Genomic DNA, 17,422 nt, shown 5'->3' with positions numbered 1-17,422 from the left:
GTTTATTCCTCCCGCGGTTTTCCAGGTGTAGAGTAGGCGGGAATCGAGGGCTTAGAGACGGAAGTAGGTTGACGTAGCCGGAAGGGGACTCCTTCTCCGGCGGTAGTGTTGATGTTTTTGCGTTGCTGCTGCTTCTGCATCTGAGGGAACCGTAGACAGAAGGATGGTGTGCGAAAAATGTGAGTTAAGGACCCGCTTCTGAGGAGGAGCAGGCCAGGAAAACCTGACTGGATTTTATTGGGAACTTGGCTGTCTGTTTTCCCACAGGGCTCCGAGTCTAACCTTTGTCCTCTTGCTGTGCCCCTCCCCAGTGTCCATTTAGTCCTATTTATTTTGTGTTCGGAGTGGTCTCTGTTCTGCACCTCTATTTCCGTTTCCTCCCCCTACCCACGAATCTCATCCATTTCAGCTTCTTGACTAGCGCCCTCAGGCTTCAAACGAACCTTCAAAATCGCTTCAGTGGCATCGGGAGTTGCAGGATACAGCAAGGAAGAATCCCGGATGCTCAGTTGACAACAACGAATGATTTTTTAGTACTATGTGCCCCGTGCAATAGTTGAGACGGCTTTGTGTGCTGTTTTTAACTTCAGTAAATGCCTTGTGCCGTGCAGTATTTAATTTAAAAATTGTTTACCTGAAATTTAAATTTAGCTGGGCATCCTCTATTTTATTTGGTAACCCACAGTCAGCATCCAGTCCAATGTCATATAAACCCTTGGCATGAATCCCTACAGCACTGGGACAGGGGAGCCGGGAAGTCTCACCATCTTCAAAGAAGACTATGTTTTTGTTTTATTACTGGAGGAGGTTACTGGGGATTATACTCAGGGGCGCTCCACCATTAAGCCCCATCCCCAGCCCTATTTTGTATTTTATTAGAGACAGGGTCTCACTGAGTTGCTTAGCGCCTCGCCATTGCTGAGGCTGGCTTTGAACTCGTGATCCTCCTGCCTCAGCCTCCTTAGCCGCTGGAATTACAGGCCGGCGCCGCCATCCCTTGCTTTTAGAAAGGTCTTTCCCCCCTGTAGTTAACCACCCATGATTCTATTGCAAACTGTTTGATATTTTTAGAAAAGATTTGATTTTTTTTAACCTTGCAATCTATTTATGTTTAAAAACAGCTTTCATATCTCCAAGTCTCTATTTCCTCAGTCTAGATATATCTGGCTCTTTTGTGACAAAGTTTCAACTCCTCTTATTATGCCATTTACTGTCTAATGAACATGATCCATTTTGTTGATATCTCCTCAGTAGGTAAAACTTGAGACATTGAAACCCATGGTTTTCAGTTTTGTATTAAAAAATGTTCTCAGATGAGCCACTTAATATTTCTTGGACTCATTTTCTCACCTGAAAAACACATAATATATGTCATTTTGTGAAAATTAAATAACTTAGACAATGTCTAATACAAAATGGTAAACTTAATATGTACTCGAAAACTGATTATTTCTATCATAACCTGTTCCTTGTGTATGTGGCATTCAGAATTAAACTGCACCATTCTGTGTGGACATAGTGGAGATAACACTTTCCTCTCTTTAGATTATATACCATTATCATCTTACATTAAAATTTAAAGCCCATACACAGTGACATATGACTGTAATCCCATCAATTTAGGAGGCTGAGGCAGGAGAATCGCAAGCTCAAAGCCAGCCTTAGCAATTTAGTGAGGCCCTAAGCAACTTAGTGATACCTTGTCTCAAAATAAAAAATAAAAGGGACTTCAGTGGTTAAGTACCCCTGGGTTCAATCCCCAACACCAAAAAAAAATTTTTTTGATAAAAATAACTGATGTAATTAATACACCATACAATTCACCCATTTAAAATGTGGTTTTTAGTATATTTGCAGAGTTGTGCGATCATTACCACAATTTTACAACATTTTCATCACCCCCTCACATCATGCTTTTTGGCATTGACACCTTTACTGCACCCTTAAGCAGTTTGGGGGTGGTTTTGTGTGTTAGATTAAATGTCTTTAGATTTTATTCCTGCTCTGGTGTCTTTTATGTTGTAGAGTTTTTAAATATTTAACTTGGGCTTTATTTGTAATTTTTGTCAGTTTTATAATTTTTACTTGAGGAGATAAGAATTCTGCCTGGTTTTACTTGTTTATAAATCTTTTTATAATGTAAGTACTTTGTCCCAAAGGAAATTAAGAGTCCTGGGAATTTATGAGAGTTACTTTCTCAAGGCATATAAAATTTTTGAGAATCCAAGATCCAGAGTGGTTATTGAAATAAAATTGATTTATTTGACTCTAGAGTATGATATGTGTTATGAAGGTCATTCCCTCTTATTACTACTTTCTACCTCTCTGCTTTTCTGAAAAGTCTAACATTCCATTGTTTTTGATCTCTCAGTCAGTTCGTTCCACTCACCCTATAAGTAAACTTAGATTTCTTTCATACATTAAACAAAACAAAACAAAACTACACTTTTCAGCTTTCCCTTTTACACTCTTAACTGTCTCTTTCCTGGTACGTTAATTTTTTTAAAGACTTGGTTTTGTTTATTGTCTTTACATTTTCAAAATTATTTCTTAGCACTTTACAAACTGACTTTCTACAAAACACTGAAAAAAGTGTTTCAGAAGTTTTCCAGTGATCTCCTTATCACCAAGTTCAAGAGCTTTTTTTTTTGGGGGGGGGGGGGGGTTGGTTCTTATTTTATTCTCCAACGTGTTTGGCTTCAAGTAGCACATCCATTCCAATGAATGTCTACTTCACATCTCCAGCCTGACTTTGCTCATTCTTATGCAGGAAGAAATAATCCTGGCTATTTTGGAGCCTCACATTCAGGACTCTTTCCAATAAAGCCCCAGCATATCTCTCCAGCCTCATATTCACTGACCCTTACCCTCTTCACACTTGAGCCAGCCAAACTACTTTCTGTGCTCGTGTGTACCCTGAACTTTCCATGCCTTTCCTTAGGATGCATCCTTTCTCTAGTTTAACTTCATCCTCTTGCTTCCTTTTTCACCATCCCATTTCCATATATTGAAACCCTCTCTGTAATATTCTCCACAAAGCATTCCTGAGCTTCCCATAATCAGTTATTTCTTCCTGCATGGAATTTCTCTTACTACTTTAGTACTTAATTTATTTTAGCTCACAATTATACTTTTTATTTTCCAGCTTATATTTTGGGTTGAAGTATTCTTAACTATTTGGAAGTCTCTGGTCCCCCTGAGACTCTGATGAAAGGTATAGACTTTTACTGGGAAAAAAAAAAAAAATAAAATATATATATATATATATATATATATATATATATATATATATATATATAAATGTATCAGTTGCAAAAATTAAAATTTAAGTCAAAATTGTAAAAAAAAAGAAAAAATACACAAAAGGTTTGTGTGTGTGTGTGTGTACCTTTTGTGTATATATTTTTTTCTAGTAAAGATCTATATCTTTCCTACACACACACACACCCCACAAACACAAACTTTACTTTGTTCATTTATCTCCTAATGTGTGCCTATGGAACTCAAATTAAGGACTGCTGTTAGAGAAACCAATGAACTTAATTAAATATAAGTTACCTGAAAGGTAGAGCTTTGTCCAATTCATGGTTTTATTTTTCTCAGCACTTTGTGTAGTGGCTTGTAGATCATAGATGCTTATTTAGTAAATGTCTATGAAATGAGTTATTTATCAGATTTCTTTAAAGTATAAATAAACAGTGAAAGTCTATTATAAACCATCTTGTTCTTGGGTGCAGTGGAGCCCACCAGTAATCCCAGTGATTCTAGAAATTCTAGTGGCTGGGGAGGCTGAGACAGGAGTATGGCGAGTTCAAAGCCAGCCTCAGCAATAGCGAGGCACTAAGCAACTCAGTGAGACCCTGTCTCTAAGTAAAATACAAAATACAGTTGGGGATGTGGTTCAGTGGTTGAGGGCCCCTGAGCTCAAAAAAAAAAAAAAGAAAAGAAAAGAAACATCTTGCTAGTCTACAAATTTCACTAAGGGTCAGTTATCTATTGGCTACAATTGATATCCTGAGTCTCAATTTACTGGCCTCTACCATTCACAGACTATACTATGACTGTTGATAACATTGTGACCCTTAGGCATGATGTAGAATATTTATTAAATAGTAAATTCTACTTTCATTTTTACTATCTTGTAACAGGTGAAAAGAAACTTGGTACTGTTATCACTCCAGATACGTGGAAAGATGGTGCAAGGAATACCACAGGTATTTTTTTCTTTTAGAAAATAGAAATTGAATCAAGTACTTCCTATGAATACGTTTTTAGCTTTTACATTATTTGTAATATGAAATGTTATGTGTTTAGTGTATTTAATCTGTTGAACACTAAAGAATACTGAGTCCCTCAATAATTTAATATCTTTTCATTTAGTTCTCTGAGTTATATGTATAGAATAATATAGTAAGCAAGAGATAGCAAAATTATTAAGTGATTTTTCAAATGATGATTTCATCTCAGTTTTGTATTTAATTTCCCCCTTTCACCTAGTTTTTAATATTTTTTAACAAATTTAAACTGTTTTCATCTTTATTATCATTAAATGCATGTAGTGAAATATATTTTCAAAGAGAAGGAAAAGAAGTACTTTCACTGTATTCAAGGTCTGTGACACCAAAGTAGAAACTTATAGATTCTGCAGTAGACAGAGAAAATGGAGAACCTTCTAAAGTACTACTTTGATTAAGAAATAAAATTATTGCATTTTATATAAGTTTTCAGTTTCCTTAATAGTTGTTTTCTTTTTAAGTAGTGTCTTAAGAACTTGGCTATTAAATAAGTATTTTAAAAATTTAGATATAGGATATTCTATTGATAAGAGGTCAAAGAATGAACTTTTAAATTAATTATTAGATTATTAGATATTATATGTAAAATGCATAGAAATAACTCACTAAAAATATGTATATTTTGATATAGAAAGTGGTGGAAGAAAGCTGAATGAAAATAAAGCTTTGACTTCAAAAAAAGCAAGGTGGGTAAGAGCATACATAGAGGAGTTGTAAATTTCCACACTCTTTTACTATTAAGCCTATTGAAGTAAATATGTCATCCATCACTCCATTATGGTAAAACAGAGTTAGGGAGGTCTTAGTATCCAGAGACAAGATAGCTGCTCTAACCTGCTAGTTTTACTGTATCAATATATTAAGATATTAGTGCTACTTCCTTTATATAATTTTATCAGAAAATATGACCTTTTTTATCTACTTCTTAATTATCCAAAGATCATAAGAAATAGGGAAATGTGGAAAGATCATAACCTTTTGAGCTAGAACTAAATTTGAGTGTAGGTTCTATCACTGTCCTGCCCTGTGACCTTAAGTTAAACCATTTTCTTAACCTTTCTGAACTTTTACTTTTTTTATTAGAGAATGGGCATAAAAATATCTCCCATCTTTAAAAAAAATTTTTTTTGACACTATGCTTTATTATATCCAATTTTTAAAATTCATGAACTCTTCCAGGTGCCACCATTTGCTTGCTTCAAGTCAGAAGTTTTCAGAGGCCTTATCTAGATACTTTCTGAATATTCTTCAGTTCTATTCTCTCCTACACCCATTCTAGTCATGCTTTCATCCCCACCACAATCTTAAAGTTGCTTATCAGGGTCAGAAGTGACATTTAAAACTAAGAACCATTTAACCATTATTCTTATCTTACTTCATTAACCCATTAAGTCCCAAGTTTTCAATTCTAATTGAATTTCAATTTTAATTGAATATTTCAATTAAATTGACAAGGTGGTTTAAGGTGGTTGGGAATCATAATCTAGCACTTACGTATTCTTTATTATCATTAAGAACCAAAAGTACATTGTCCTATAAATAGGACATTGAGACAATATAAATATCTTTTTTATATTTATAAAGCATTCTATAACACTTAGAGAAAATATATCTGGTATATGGGACAAAGTGAGTTAATAACTCTTTTCTGGCAACACTTTATTCTCTTGGCTTCTGAAATACCCCATTCTCATGGTTTTCCTCTCAACTCTTGCTGTTCCTTCTCAATTGAGTAACTCAGGACTCAGTATTAACAGTTGTTTCCCCCATTTATAAATTTATAAACTGTCCTAGCATGACTTCAGTTCTTTGGCAACTGCTTACCTGAATCACCTAATTTGATGTGTAACAGAGAGCCTCTTTTTTCTTCAGTCTTATCATAAATTGCCCAATTCAGTCGTTCACGCCTAAAACCTACTGATATTCCTCCTTTACCCCCAATTTGCATATCCATCAGCAAGTCCTGTGCATCTGCCTCTAAAATATAACTTGAATCTATCTGTTTCTGTCCATTTCACTGTTACTGCACTGTTCCAAACCACTATATTTCTTGCTTGCATACCGAAATAATACTCTAGCTATCATCCTGCCTTTTCTCTCATTTTCTACAGTTGTCTTATAGTAATCATAATGGTCATGTAATTTCTTTGCTTAAAATTCTCTAATCATTTTCTTTTTCATGTAGAATAGAATATAAGTTCCCTACCATGTTCTTAAAGGGTGTTCCATGATGTGACCTCTCCCTCACTCTGGACTTTCTGTTATACCTCACTCCTCTTCATTTATTATATACCATTCTCATTCGATATTACAAGCCCACTCCCATCTAAAAAGGTTTGTACTGCTGCTCCTTCCTTTGCTCCTTTCTCAAAACTTACATATTTGTTACTTGAGTCAAAGGTGAAATGTCACCTCCTCACAGATGGGTCCGTAATCAGCATCTAAACTAGTCTTTGCTCTTTCCCTACATCTCCACTACAGTATTCTGTTGAATTTTCTTAATAAGAGTCATTACTGCTTGAAAAACACTTGTTTTATTGGATTATCTGTTACTACTTATTATTCATCACTTCCCACTAGCATATCAGTTTGGTGAAAGCAAAGACTTTATTTGCTAAGTGAATAGATATTTTTTGACATTATGCCAAAGATTAGAAATAATAAAAATAATAAAGCTTTTCCTACATACAATATCTGGCACATACTGGGTACTTATTAAATAATTAATACAAAACAATACAGTAGACTTACTCTTCAGTACAGCATCACACTCTGTATAGTTGACCAACTTATTAGTGTGTACTAGGATCAATTTTTCTTGACTTAAGCTATTTGCTTAGATTATATAGTTTTATATACTTTCCTTTATGATCCCAAACTTAACTCTATTATCATTAAAAAGTAGCTATTACTCTTTGGAATGTGTACCTCTATATTGCATTGAATCTACACTAGCATTATTTATGAGGTGCATCATTACTTTAATAAAGAAAAAACACTGCCAAGCAATTGTAAGATTTCAGAGATTAAAATATGTATCTTAGAATTATAAAATACAGTTTTTAAAAAAAGTAATCTCTAGATGTACAGGTCAAAACAAAGAGCTTTTTGAAAATAAGAATGGTGTCTGTCTTCTCTTGTGAGGAGTAAAATAATAATCTTCTGGGTTTGGAAAAGTTAACCTCTGAAAATTAGCTGTTGGGCTGTACCCTAGGAAAAAGCACCAGCATCTAGGACACTGTGTGAGGATTTATAAAAAATCATTTTGTAGTTAGGGAAGCAGTTATAAATCAAAGTATTTCTTGTCAATTTAAGAGGAACTATTTCTTCTAAGGTTATTCTGCACTCTAAATCACTATTTTTATACAGAAGAAGCCTTGTTATCCAAAGGTATTAGGCCAGTTAATTGAAAATGTCAATCAAAGCAGGCAATCATTAAAAGATACCCATATGTTATTGATAAGTTTAGGTGCATGTAACTTATTTATTTATAAGTTAATTATTTATAAGTATAGATGAATTCATCCATCATTTGGTGTTGAGAAAAGACCTTTGGAGTATCATTCTTCTGACAAGTTCTACATTATCTACCTCACATAAGCCATAACCGAATTTTTTTTTTTTTTTGGTATTTTTAGATTAGAGCAAAAATTGACACTTGGAAAATGTGGAGCCCTTTCACTTACGATTTCCCCCAGTTTTAACAGTTGTTTACCCATACCTACTTTCATAGCAGAGTTAATGGTTCATATATATGCAGTCATCCTAAAGTACTTACTTGGTTTTTATGGAATCAGTCACTCCTTTGTATTCACATTTTATCAGTTTTCATAATATTTATGTCACACAAATAGAATGACAAATTTGACAGAACCAAATTTGAAAAAAACTACAGCTCTTCCTAAGCATACAGCTTACATAGAAGCAGCAGAGATATTAGTCCATAGTCACCCAGGAGAGGTCTGCCTGTCAGCTATAGAATTTGAGAGAAGAATGGTGAGCATGAATTAATCCTGCATGTTGCTTAAGCAAGTTGAAAGTTTCTATTGTAACATACAATTTTCTTTCTTTAAAATCAAACTCTAGATTTGATCCATATGGAAAGAATAAGTTCTCCACTTGCAGAATTTGTAAAAGTTCTGTGCACCAACCAGGTTCTCATTACTGCCAGGGCTGTGCCTACAAAAAGGGTAAGTTTTTTAAAATACCATTTTTCTATTCCTAACCTACTTCATAACAAAATAGAACTTAAAGCATGTTCATGATTAAAAGTAGATATTTATTTTTCAATTTTCTGATGCTGGTAAATAATATTTTAAGCTTCAGGATTGACGTAAATAATCTATTCAGTTGGTATTATGATTTGATTGCTTATGTGTTTTCTTTTGTTTCAGGCATCTGTGCAATGTGTGGAAAAAAGGTTTTGGATACCAAAAACTACAAGCAAACATCTGTGTAGATGTATTGATGAAGTTACTGGCTTTCTGTGATTTTTCTTTCTGCTTTGAATTTTCAAGGCATAAATAGATGTTCAACTTAAAAATAACCTATTTCAGGACAAATGATTAAGTTTTAGCCAGGAAAGTTGATCAGTATTCATTCTTTTGCTCTCAAAATGTTCTAAACAGCAAAAATGTAACTAATATTTTCCTTTAAGTGGTTATTAAGAGCATTTTTTGAACTAAAGTGGCAAATTTAATGAAAAGGTATTTCTGAGTTCTGTATGCACTTTTTAACTTAACATTGTTTTATCTTATCCCCTCCATCTACTTTTATTTATAGATATTGTAAAAGTGAGGAGATTATTGATACTTTGCCTTGAACTTGGCATCCAGAATGAGAATTCATACCTCATTCCCTTACTGATGGCATAGTTCTTAAGAGTCAGCAATCCCTAATGAATTGCAGTTTCAGAGGATATTTAAATATTTGAGGCCATTATTGCCGAATAGTTCCTTAGTAATTAATTCAGACCCAAATCAAAGACAAGTTGGATTTGTGATTTTAAAAAAATTTGTTTTTGAAGTCAAAGTGCCAGTTCCTTTCATATGAGAACAAGAATACAAGGAGTACCTGTGTGTCCATATGAATACACTGGTTTTCCGAAAACATATTACACATATTAATGGCTTGAATTCAAATTGATGTGAAAGCTATGAGAATGGTGTTCATCCATGTTGATGTGTATTGAACACGAATCCCCCTCCTTTGGAAAAGCTCTTTGAAGCAGATAACAAACTTTCTTTTTTTAACCTCCTTCCCACCCCTCAAAGAAATAAATAGAACAAAGCAAACATCTCGACTCTTTTTTATAATGTAGATAACTTTTTAAAAATTTTTTATTCTAATTTGTTATATATGACAGCAGAATGCATTATAAGTCATATTAAGCACATATAAAGCACAATTTTCCATCTCTCTGGTTGTATACAAAGTATATTCACCCATTTGTGTCTTCATACATGTTCTTAGGATAATGATGTCCATCTCATTTCACCCTCATTTCTACCCCCGTGCCCCCTCCCTTCCCCTCCTACCCCTTTGCCCTATCTAGAGTTTGTCTTATCTTCCCAAGCTCCCCCTGCAACCCCACTATGAATCAGCTTCCTTATATCAGAGAAAACATTCAGCATTTGTTTTTTGGGGATTGATTAGCTTCATTTAGCATTACATTCTCCAACTCCATCCATTTACCATGATTTTTTTTCTCTTTTATTGCGGAGTAATATTCCATTGTATATATATACCACATTTTCTTTATGCATTCATCTACTGAAGGGCATCTAGGTTCACAGTTTAGCTATTGTGAATTGTGCTGCTATAAATAATGAAGATAAATTGAGAGATTACTTTGAAGTTTCAATAAAGTTCTTCCTTATATTGCCTTCACAAATTCAAAACTTCTCCTTTTAAAATTTGCAACCTACTATAGGTGACCAAAAGGATATTCCCTATTTCCAATAGCAGTATGTATAAATTTGTTTCACTATAAAATATGTAGAATATTGTAGATAACATGATAATTTATATGGTAAAGACATTGTTTTTATTGTCTTAAAATTACTATGAAAAATATTTAAAGTTTTAACTGTATATTATTTTTCAAATAGTATTTTTTAAGATACATTGTTATTTTCCCAGAAAGATTACAAGAATAATGCAAAATAAATGTATCTCTGAAGCAAGAAGTATTCTCCTACGCTTTAATCAATTTGGTATTTTCAATTAAAATCATAGCACAAGGAACTTGTAGTTATACCCAGTCAGAGAGTGTCCCACATCTATTAAAAATTGGATTGTGTGACTTTGAAAAAAAATTTCTCAGGAATTATCTGAGACATGGACTTGTACAACTCATTTTTTTTTTTTTTTTTTTGGATACTAGGGATTGAACTCAGGTTCCATGAGCCACATCCACAGCCCTATTTTGTATTTTATTTAAAGATAGGGTCACTGAGTTCCTTACACCTTGCTTTTTTTCCTGAGGCTGGTTTTGAACTCCCTATCCTTCTGCCTCAGACTCCTGAGCCTTTTATACACACTCCTTGAGTAGCCTCTTTCTTTGGTTCCAGTGGCCAAACTGTGGAGTGTTTTGTTAGTATTATACCTCAAGGCAAAATATGTTAGGAAACTTCATATTATCTAAAAAAAATGGTAATGTAACTATTGTAAATTGAATAGAAGTAGCTACTAGATGAGAATGAAAACCCAAAACAATGTGAACATAAAATGTGCTTTTGTAAAAGAAAAACAAGCAAAAATTTTAGAATTAAGGCCAAACATAAATTATCAAGGTAAACATAAAATTGATGAAAGAGCCTATTTTTTTTTTAATTTTTTATTGTGGGTTGTTCAAAACATTACAAATTTCTTGACATATCATATTCCACACTTTGATTCAAGTGGGTTATGAACTCCCACCTTCACCCCAAACACAGATTGCAGAATCACATCAGTTACACATCCATTGATTTACAAATTGCCATACTAGTGTCTGTTGTGCTCCACTGCCTTTCCCATCATCCACCCTCCCCCCTCCCCACCTCTCCCCTCCCCTCCCCTCCCCTCCTCTCTCTCTACCTCCTCCACTGTATAACCCTGAGGGTCTCCTTCCATTACCATGCAATTTCCCTTCTCTCTCCCTTTCCCTCCCACCTCTCATCCCTGTTAAATGTTAATCTTCTTCTCCTGCTCTTCGTCCCTACTCTGTTCTTAGTTACTCTCTTTATATCAAAGAAGACATTTGACATTTGTTTTTTAGGGATTGGCTAGCTTCACTTAGCATAATCTGCTCTAATGCCATCCATTTCCCTGTAAATTCTATGATTTTGTCATTTTTTAATGCAGAGTAATACTCCATTGTGTATAAATGCCACATTTTTTTTATCCATTCGTCTATTGAAGGGCATCTAGGTTGGTTCCACAGTCTTGCTATTGTGAACTGTGCTGCTATGAACATCGATGTAGCAGTGTCCCTGTAGCATGCTCTTTTTAGGTCTTTAGGGAATAGACCAAGAAGGGGAATAGCTGGGTCAAATGGTGGCTCCATTCCCAGCTTTCCAAGAAATCTCCATACTGCTTTCCAAATTGGCTGCACCAATCTGCAGTCCCACCAGCAATGTACAAGTGTACCCTTTTCCCCACATCCTCGCCAGCACTTGTTGTTGTTTGACTTCATAATGGCTGCCAATCTTACTGGAGTGAGTTGGTATCTTAGGGTGGTTTTGATTTGCATTTCTCTGACAGCTAAAGATGTTGAGCATTTTTTCATGTACTTGTTGATTGACTGTATGTCCTCCTCTGAGAAGTGTCTGTTCAGGTCCTTGGCCCATTTGTTGATTGGGTTGTTTGTTCTCTTATTGTCTAATTTTTTGAGTTCTTTGTATACTCTGGATATTAGGGCTCTATCTGAAGTGTGAGGAGTAAAGATTTGTTCCCAGGGTGTAGGCTCCCTATTTACCTCTCTTATTGTTTCTTTTGCTGAGAAAAAACTTTTTAGTTTGAGTAAGTCCCATTTGTTGATTCTAGTTATTAACTTTTGTGCTATGGGTGTCCTATTGAGGAATTTGGAGCCCGACCCCACCGACTGTAGATCGTAGCCAACTTTTTCTTCTATCAGACGGCGCGTCTCTGATTTGATATCAAGCTCCTTGATCCATTTTGAATTCACTTTTGTGCATGGCGAGAGAAAGGGATTCAGTTTCATTTTGTTGCATATGGATTTCCAGTTTTCCCAGCACCATTTGTTGAAGATGCTATCCTTCCTCCATTGCATGCTTTTAGCCCCTTTATCAAATATAAGATAGTTGTAGTTTTGTGGATTGGTTTCTGTGTCCTCTATTCTGTACCATTGGTCCACCCGCCTGTTTTGGTACCAGTACCATGCTGTTTTTGTTACTATTGCTCTGTAGTATAGTTTGAAGTCTGGTATCGCTATACCGCCTGATTCACACTTCCTGCTTAGAATTGTTTTTGCTATTCTGGGTCTTTTATTTTTCCATATGAATTTCATGATTGCTTTCTCTATTTCTACAAGAAATGCCGTTGGGATTTTGATTGGCATTGCATTAAACCTATAGAGAACTTTTGGTAATATCGCCATTTTGATGATGTTAGTTCTGCCTATCCATGAACAGGGTATATTTTTCCATCTTCTAAGATCTTCTTCTATTTCTCTCTTTAGGGTTCTGTAGTTTTCATTGTATAAGTCTTTCACCGAAAGAGCCTATTTTCAAATTCCAATTTATTTATTTTGTGATGCTGGAGATTGAACTCAAGTGTACTCTACCACTGAGCTATATCACCAACCTTTTTTATTTTTTTAGTTTGGAGACAGAATCTTGCTAACTTGCCTAGGCTGGTCACAAGTTGGCAACTTGTGATCTTCCTGCCTCATCCTCCCAAGTAGCTGGGATTACAGGTGTGCCTGGCAGAGCCTATTTTTTTTTTAAAGTCTCAGATTATATTTTTAAAATACTGGGTACAAATACCAGTGGAATACTTGAGTAAATTTTTATATTCATCAGAATATATAACCACCCAAATGATGGAATTACATGTGTGCAGAAATTTAATGTTTCCCATATTTATCATTTACTCATCATATAAATTTTTTTCCTTGACCCATTGGAGAGCATGCTGCAGACATCATACCCTTTACCTTTTAATACTGCATATGTACTTCATAAGAAGCAGACTATGTCCAATTGGTTTTTGGTTTTCATCTTGGGTTTTTTGTTGTTGTTAGTTTGTTTTGTTCTTTATGTTTTAGTTTTTGGTCCCATGGGCAATTTATTTTTAGATACAGAACCTAATCCAGGATTGTATGTTGTATTGTCATGACTCTGTAGAACAGTTCCTCAGCCTTTCCTAATATTGATATTTTTGAAAAATACAGGATAGCTGAAGAGTAGAATTCCTCAGTTGGACTTTTCTGATGTTTCCTCATAGAGTATTATGCAACACCATGGGAATATTGTAAGAGATGTATCCCCTCATGTTTCCAATCCAGAGGCACAGAAGTTCCCTTGGCTCCTTATTGTTGATAGCTAATTTTGGTCACTTGAGTAACATATTGTCCAGTTTCTCCACTGTGTAGTTACTGTTTTTCCTTTTGCAACTTTTAGGTCATTTGTTAGGAAGAATTTTGAGACTGTGTTGATAATTCTATTCCCATCATATCTATCCCTTTTAGATTTAGCATCTTTTGATAATTTTAATCTGAGTAATTTTTACTAGAATGTTTGTAAATTTTTATTTTCCTAACTTTCTGTACTTATTAGTAGTCATTCAGTAAGGAAGATGTTTCCCTTATCTGTCATCAGTTTAAAATAAATGCTTTCTTCTGAACCATTTGAATATTCATTATAGACATAAAATGTCTTCTTCCCCTTAATACTTAAGAGCAAGGATGTTCTCCTTTATAATCATAGTAAAATTACCAAATTGCAATATTAATATCAATGCAATACTTATATCTGATTTTTCCATATTCCACTGTTGTTTCAGTAGTGTTCTTTGTAAGAAAAAAACAATCTGGTCTGGGATTATACATTACATTTGATTGTCATGTCTCTCGTTTCCTTTAATCTGAAACAGTTATTAACCAGGTTTTCAAAAATGCCAAGATCAAGAAACACTGGGTTTTTCTGATATTTCTTCAAAATCAGATTGAGCTTATGCAGTTGGGGCAGAAGTGACCCTATCCTTTTTACAACATCTTATGGTATTAGTTGTTCTGTTAAAAGTATGTTAATTTTGATAACTTGTTTTAGATGGAATCTACTAGATTTTTCTGTTAAGTTTCTGGTTTTTCTATTATATTAATAAATGTGGGGATATACTTTTAGATGAGAAATATTCTGTAACTCAACAGTTTCACACAATAATTCCAGTGGCATTACTTGGCTGAATTAATTGTTATTCTGATGTTTGTCAAATGGGTTTTCCAAATCTATCATTCTTTCTGTATCTATTAGGTGGCATTCTACTTTAAGGAAAATCCTCCTATTTCTCTCACACATTTATATAATATAACCTTGTAGATTCCTGTATTCAGTCTGTTACTATAATTTGTTTTGATATCAAATTATTCCAGATTTGGAATAATCTTTTCAAGCAGCTCTTGGGTCTCTTTGACATCTTATTATTCTTAGAGCAACTCCTTACTTTCCAACGCAGGATATTACAGGTTCATCTTTGTTTTCATTTTTTTTTTCCTCCCACTCCAGCTCTGGAATTAGTTAACATTTCCCCAGTGTCCTTAATTTCCTTTAATGGGGATTGGTGTTTAGAAACTAAGATCTGGATCTCCTTAGTTGTCATTGCTTTTAGGCCCTTTGGTGGAAAGAGCCAGGAAACCTATATATTAGAAATCACAAGTTTTAGTGATACCTCCATTTTCATTCTAGGCCCCCAGGGTTCTTCCTTGCCTTTCCCCATTCCATATTTGTATTGTCTTCCATAGTGAAAACTGGTTCTCAGTGTCATCAATATGGTTACTCATTTGTAGAACTCAATTTTTTTATATTGGATATGTATACAACTTATAATTAAAATTCGTAAGTTTTAAAAAGTATTTGGACAAGCCACAGTAGGGTTCCATGTGGTAATGTCATTTATCAGTCTGTCGTTATAGGAAGAAAGCTTGGGAACTTGTATGCATATGCTGTCTTCTAGATAAATTTAGCAAATTGTGCTAAGTACTTTTTTTTTCCAATTGAGCCAACATTTATTGGACTTCTTTATTTTTATTCCTAGTGAGACTGCTGTTATTGATTCTAAATTTTTTTAACCAAGTACTTGATATGTAGTGCATCAAATTAATATGAAATTATAAAAGTAATGTGTATCAATAGAAACAAGGAAAATATTTTGAAAGAATACTAACTAGGAGAGACCAATTACAAAGCAACGATTATATTAAAGAGTTAGAAACTGAACGAAGGTAATCCTGGGAGAATGGAAATAAAGAAGAGATTTGAAAGAAATTCAAAAGATTTGAAAAGACTCAAGATTAACTGGGGGGAAATGAGATGACTGTGAGTCACGGTGGGCCTTATTTAAACATAGCAGTAGTAGGTCTCTCCACTAGATGGCAATGATGCTCTTAGTTTTTAATTTGCCTCTATGGTAAAAAGATTTGTAGTTACAGCAACTTAAAGGTCAAAATGGACTTAAAGTTCTCAATATTACTGTAAATAAGATTGCCACAGAATTTTGCTTTACAACATTAAAGGTCCAAGAAATATTTACATGTGCATATACATACAGGAAAGAAATACGGGTATATACATACAGATGTACTTCAAAATGTGACTGATTACATTGGCAGAAGTAAAATGGTAACCCTCGGAGGCCAGAAACAAAGAGAAAGTACAAATTTAAAGGGTAAAGTAGCACCAAAGCCAGTGCTTATATTAGGAATGTCCGCTAATACTTGAGGATCTAAACCTATATTTGATTTGATTGCAGTACTGGAAATTGAACCCAGGAGCACTCTTATCACTAAGCCACATCCCCAGTCCTTTTTTATTTTAAGACAAAACATCATTAAGTTGCCAAAGGCTGACCATGAATTTATGATCCTCCTGCCTAAGCCTCCTGAGTAGCTAGGATTACAAGTATGGGTAATCACTGTGCCTGGAAAAAGCTACATTTTAAAGAGCATCACAGATACTAACCAAAAGAAAGTAAAAAAGGTAGGTTCTAAGATCCTAAGGCATAAAGTGTTACTAAAGGTAAAGATCATTATATGATACAAGGTTCAAGTTTCCAAGAATACAAAATTCTAATGATGATATAGCTTCAAAATATACAAACAAAAAATTGTAATGGAAGATGTTCCACATTGCTTGCAGTAAATTGATAGAACAAGCAGTCAAAAGATGATAATTCAGGAAGATTTAAACAATTAACAAGTTTGATCGAACAGACAGAATATATACCCAGCAAGTATAAGCATTCTTAAACAAACAGGGAACATCTACAAAAAGTAATCATGCATTAAGCCATCAGGTCAAGATTTGATTTTATAGAAAAACTAGTTTTTAACCACAAATATTAAGTTAGAAGTGGATAGCAGAAAGATAATTTTTAAATATTTGGAAATTTCGGATACTTTTAAATAATCAATGATACAAAGAACCATAGGAAATTGAGAAATATTTAGGATCAAATGACAAAATATTTTGTCAAAATTGGTAGAATACAGCAAAAGTGGAATCTAGAGGGAAATATGTAGCTTTAGATATTTATATAGGAAAAATTAATGAGCTAACCATAAAACTTAGGAAAACGAGAAAATGGGTAGAAAGTAGAAATTAATAAAGAGGATAAATGAATCCTATCTAAAAATTTATTAGAACTCAGTAAAGCAAAAATTTGGTTCTTTAATAAAATTCTCAAACCTCTAGCAAGACTGGTCATGTCAGGAAAGGCCAATTTTATAAATAAATGAAACAATTACAGATGCAATAAAGATAATATGAACTATTTTGTGTTAATATATTTGAAATTTTAGACCAATATAAAAATATGCCAACTGAAACTACTTGAGAATAAATTAAAATTTTGTAAATTCTATTAACATTGAAGAACTTTTTATCAGGCATTGAAGACATACCAGA

The 17,422-nt window shown here is 34.0% G+C and overlaps 1 protein-coding gene across 1 annotated transcript; it reads left to right on the top strand.

Moving 5' to 3' along the window:
• The first annotated feature begins 27 nt into the window (after nucleotides 1–27).
• Cript (CXXC repeat containing interactor of PDZ3 domain) lies at nucleotides 28–9,589 on the top strand. The gene is made up of 5 exons (XM_046424868.2): nucleotides 28–179; nucleotides 4,149–4,214; nucleotides 4,927–4,981; nucleotides 8,382–8,485; nucleotides 8,690–9,589. Exons 1-5 carry the CDS (start codon nucleotides 164–166, stop codon nucleotides 8,752–8,754), a joined length of 306 nt encoding a protein of 101 aa, XP_046280824.1. The 5' UTR covers nucleotides 28–163; the 3' UTR covers nucleotides 8,755–9,589.
• Nucleotides 9,590–17,422: the final 7,833 nt, after the last annotated feature.

This window comes from Marmota monax, unplaced genomic scaffold (genome assembly GCF_021218885.2).
Source record: "Marmota monax isolate L192 unplaced genomic scaffold, Marmota_monax_Labrador192_F-V1.1 WCK01_AAM20220418_F8-fsc00015, whole genome shotgun sequence".
In the NCBI taxonomy this organism is placed as follows: domain Eukaryota; kingdom Metazoa; phylum Chordata; class Mammalia; order Rodentia; family Sciuridae; genus Marmota; species Marmota monax.
This window is presented reverse-complemented; position numbering and strand designations above follow the sequence as displayed.